This window comes from Lactuca sativa, chromosome 4, assembly GCF_002870075.4.
Source record: "Lactuca sativa cultivar Salinas chromosome 4, Lsat_Salinas_v11, whole genome shotgun sequence".
In the NCBI taxonomy this organism is placed as follows: Eukaryota; Viridiplantae; Streptophyta; class Magnoliopsida; order Asterales; family Asteraceae; genus Lactuca; species Lactuca sativa.
The window spans coordinates 262,140,389-262,144,619 of record NC_056626.2 but is presented as its reverse complement, the minus strand read 5'-3'; the positions used below and the strand labels follow the sequence as shown (position 1 = coordinate 262,144,619).

The 4,231-nt window shown below is 38.7% G+C and overlaps 2 protein-coding genes across 4 annotated transcripts; one reads left to right on the top strand and one right to left on the bottom strand.

The window, feature by feature from the left end:
* The first annotated feature begins 482 nt into the window (after positions 1-482).
* On the top strand, positions 483-2,882 carry LOC111886968 (acyl-CoA-binding domain-containing protein 3). 3 transcript variants are annotated; one of them, XM_023883200.3, is made up of 5 exons: positions 484-1,723; positions 2,115-2,223; positions 2,378-2,436; positions 2,545-2,612; positions 2,704-2,882. In XM_023883200.3, exons 1-3 carry the CDS (start codon positions 639-641, stop codon positions 2,432-2,434), a joined length of 1,251 nt encoding a protein of 416 aa, XP_023738968.1. In that variant the 5' UTR covers positions 484-638; the 3' UTR covers positions 2,435-2,436; positions 2,545-2,612; positions 2,704-2,882. The 3 variants fall into 3 exon arrangements, with proteins under 3 accessions (XP_023738970.1, XP_023738969.1, XP_023738968.1); XM_023883202.3 differs by lacking the exons at positions 2,545-2,612; positions 2,704-2,882 and having other exon boundaries at positions 483-1,723; positions 2,084-2,223; positions 2,378-2,435; XM_023883201.3 differs by lacking the exons at positions 2,545-2,612; positions 2,704-2,882 and having other exon boundaries at positions 483-1,723; positions 2,066-2,223; positions 2,378-2,435.
* Positions 2,883-2,981: 99 nt separating this feature from the next.
* LOC111886970 (uncharacterized) lies at positions 2,982-3,755 on the bottom strand. The gene has a single exon (XM_023883204.3). It carries the CDS (start codon positions 3,753-3,755, stop codon positions 2,982-2,984), a length of 774 nt encoding a protein of 257 aa, XP_023738972.2.
* Positions 3,756-4,231: the final 476 nt, after the last annotated feature.

Below are 4,231 nucleotides of genomic sequence, written 5' to 3'. Positions count from 1 at the left end.
CCCTTTTTGTAATTTTGTCTTCAAATTATATAAACAATGTTGAAAATTAACAAACCAAACACTCTCTATACTTTGTTCATGAGACTTTTTGAAGTCATGTTATATTAGGAAATTTTTTGATAAAGTCTTAAATTTATTTTTTAATAAAAAGTCTCAATTATTTAATATTTTTTTAAATTATGTGATTTTTTCAAAATAATATATTTTTTTGTTTAAAAAAAATATTTAGAACTTTATCAAAAAGAAAATTAAAATAATTAAATTTTATAAAACCCTTTTAACTATGTGGTAAAAAAAAAATAACACCAAATTTTTAACTTTCTTTTAAATCCACTCCAAATTTGTTTGATTAGGTTAAAGTCAATCTTATGGAAAAATAAGATAGAATCCAAAGGCTGGCGGCACACGCATTACGAAAACCTTGTGACCCGCAAACACCTTTTGGTCCCACAACAAAATGGGCAAAAGTGGCTGCTTTCATAACCCCCCACCATAAAGAAAAAAGCGAATATGCTTTGCTCTCATCTCTGACAACCAAAATCAAAATCTTTCATCTTCATCCTCAAGCTTCGTCTCTCGTATAAAATCCCATAAATTACTCGTATTATTACTTTACTTTTAGTTTTCTTTTTCAACCAATGGAGACGCTACATCAGATTTTCATAACGGTTATTGCAGCTTTTGTGTTCTTTGTCCTGATTGCAAAGATCGCATCTTCAGCGACCAATGGCGATGAATATGATCATCGACGTAGTAGGATCCGTGATTTCAGTAAGGTTTTGGCGGAGGAGCTTAATCCAAAGATGGAGAAAAGTATTAGTAAAAGGAAAAGTTTGAAGAAAGTCCGATTTGCCGTCGATCATGAAGGAACTTTAGTCAATAAAGTCGTCGCCGGACCATCGGAAACTAAACAAGTAGTGTTTGAGAGTCAACATGATGCAGAGATGATACGCTTCAATGACGTCGGATCGGTGGTGAAGTCACCGGAGGAAGAGTTTGGCGGTGTTGAAAAAGCTGAATTCAATGATTTTAAGCCAATGGCGGAATCTGTTAGCCCTAGTGTTATTGAACACGATGAAACAAAAGAGGGAAATACTGATTCGATTGATCAGAAATCAAGCCAAGCATCAATGATTCCTGACGAAAATGCAGCTATTGGCGCGAAGCTGCTGTGTGATGATGGTATGGAAAAGAACGACGACGAAAGCTTGAGTGCCGTCGAATCGGTGGTGAAGTCACCGGAGGAAGAGTTTGGCGGTGTTGAAAAGGCTGATTATGATGATTATAAGCCAAAGGCGGAATCTGTGATCCATTGTGTTGTCGATGACGATCAAACCGAAGAGGGAAACACTGAATTAATTGATCAGAAGCTAAAAGGGGTAATGATTCCTGAACAAAGTGCAGCTATTGATAACAAGCATCAGATGTGTATGAAATTGAAATTGTTTTGTGATGATGGTATTGATGAATCCGAGAAGGAGAATGAAGGTCTGATTTCCGAGGAAGATGATTCAGATTCCGATGATGATTGGGAGGGAATTGAAAGGAGTGATTTGGAGAAGATGTTCGCCATGGCTGCAGATTATGGTAAACAAGATGATCATCTACAGAGTTTAGGAAGTGACATCCAGATGCAATTGTACGGACTTCATAAGGTTGCTACTGAAGGCCCCTGTCATGAAGCTCAGCCCATTGCTTTAAAGCTCTCCGCACGTTCCAAATGGTATTTCTCAACTTTCCTCTGCATTTTTTTTCATCCATTTTTATTATATCTATTTTCTGTTATTTTTATCATCTAGAAGAAAACAACTATTAATTGTTCGAACAGAATTGTGAAAACTATCTTTGTGGATTAGATATGGGTTGATGATATCTTGTGGTTGCAAGATTAAAATTGACAAAGAAAGAGACATAATGTAGGTTGACCACTTATGATTAGTTGTTGTCGACACATTAGTGAAAGCAAAACCGACATAATAACCATATTGCAGATACATTAGTTATGAAAAAATAATAAAAAAATGGATTAGTTAAGAAGATGAAAAAGCATCTTAGGACCTTATAGTTTTGATTGGTGATTAAGATATGAGTGATGGAGGGCATTACTATGCAAGGAATGCGTGGCAAAAGCTCGGGAATATGGATCCGGATGTGGCTATGGAGCAGTATATCACTCTTCTTTCGGAGAAAGTTCCTGAATGGTCACAAGGGATTCATTCTCTTGTAAGTGTTATTTTGTAACTCCTCATACGCATCTATATGTTAATATTAACATACGTTAATATTAACATACCCAATGTGCTCAATGCATAGCATTGAACACTTTGGTTGTTTTATTTAATACAACTCATCCATTATGGGGTTATACTTTTGGCAGGGAGCCGATTTATCTAGCTCAAGTACAACCTCAACCCTAGTCACTTCTCAAAAGTAAAGGTTGGCCATGACTTTCTTTTATGTATTTACTAACTTGCATACAAACTGACCCAACCCGTACCTTTGTTAATATTATTAGCCTCCCATGTGATAATATAATTGGTGCAGGAAAAGTGGAATAAAGTCCTGTATTGATGCCGATGAGCTAATTGGAGTTTGAGATTTCATATAATAAGGTACTTGTTTTTGAGTTTCGGATATTGTGAAATACTGAAATACTTTTACTATTATTGTTACTGTGTTTTGACTCTGTCTTTTATACGACAGGCTAATTATTGCGGTTGACATTTCTGCTACTACGAGAAATGGAGGATAATTTATGCTATGTAATTATAGTATATATTTATTATTTTAGCATTGGTGTGTTTGATTTAATAAATTGTTTGAATATTGATGTATATGAAGTTAATTATTTGTATAGATTAATTTAAATGACATTAAGTAAATACGTTTACAAAGGCATAAAATTGAAGTACACAGGCATAAAATTGAAGTACACGATTAATGGTCAAAAACCATGCTTATTCTAAGTGACACTTTCATCTTTAGTTCTTGTCAGGAGTTTTGTGAGGACCCCCGCCAAATCCATTTCCTCCATCATCCGAACCGATGTCGCCACCATCGCCGCCAGCAAAGCTGCCGCCGCTGCCAACACCACCGCCACCTGAACCTGCAAAGTTTCCATAACCAGAGCCTGGAGACGTTCTTGAACCATATCCACCAACACCACCACTAAAACCTCCTCTTGAACCATAGGCACCACCACCCATGGAACCGCCACTACCACCTCTAAAAGGGAATCCTCCGGTGCCAAATCCACCCCAGTTGCCAGGTCCTGAGCCAAAACCACCACCTCCACCTCCGCCAACGTTGCCATATCCAGCACCATAACCACCTATACCACCTTTGCCACCACCATTCCCCCCACCTTGGCCCATTCCACCACCACCATGATGACCACCACCACCCCCACCCATATTACCACCACCTCGACCCATACCACCGCCAGCACTACGACCGCCTCTTCCTCCATTGCCATATGCACCCCCACCTCTGGCTCTCGATCCGTATCCTCTCCCTCCGCCATTCCCATATCCCACCCCTCCGCCAGACCCTCCCCCTCCACCACCACCACCACCACCACCACCACCTCCTGCACCGCCATTTCCAGGTCCATCATACCCAGCAGCCGTAGTGTTAGTCCGGTTATTCCACATACTCCCCAATCCAGTTCCTTCAACAGCTACATGAAAATCAAGCCCTAACCAAACAGTCGCAAAGAAAAGAAGACACCAGAAAACAACACACATTCTCCCCATTCCTTCCCTTAAACAACTTTGATGAAATACAAAAACTCTACACTCACTAAAAATCTAATTATCGTTAATTACTCCTTCATGAGTTTAACAATGACGTTTTTGATGAAAACTTAAACTAAGTTTAAAGGAAAATAACTCTTGGGGTAATGGAGAGAAAGAGAAAAGATGAATTGTGTGTGAAGGCGTGAAGGTGTTGTATATGTACAGTAATGATCCGTTGAAGGGAGGAAGTCTGAGTGCATTGTTGGTGTAGGGCGACAGGTGTGTGATTTTGTGTGAAGAGTTTGGTAGTGAGAACAAGTTGCATGATACTTAAAAAATGAGGTGATTAATGGTCTTCTATTTTGGTGATTGAAATTGGTCAACAACCTTGATATCTTAGCTGTTTAATGCTGCCATCGGGCTTGAGTCCTATCGAGTCCACTAGCGAAATGGACTATTCATATCAATGTAAGTCGGGTTTTTTAAACTGATTA

Coding starts and splice junctions, on each gene's coding strand:
- LOC111886968 (XM_023883200.3), top strand. CDS start 639: ATGGAGACGCTACATCAGATTTTCATAACGGTTATTGCAGCTTTTGTG. Junction 1,724..2,114: donor CTCTCCGCACGTTCCAAATG/GTATTTCTCAAC, acceptor TTACTATGCAAG/GAATGCGTGGCAAAAGCTCG. Junction 2,224..2,377: donor CACAAGGGATTCATTCTCTT/GTAAGTGTTATT, acceptor TACTTTTGGCAG/GGAGCCGATTTATCTAGCTC.
- LOC111886970 (XM_023883204.3), bottom strand. CDS start 3,755: ATGGGGAGAATGTGTGTTGTTTTCTGGTGTCTTCTTTTCTTTGCGACT.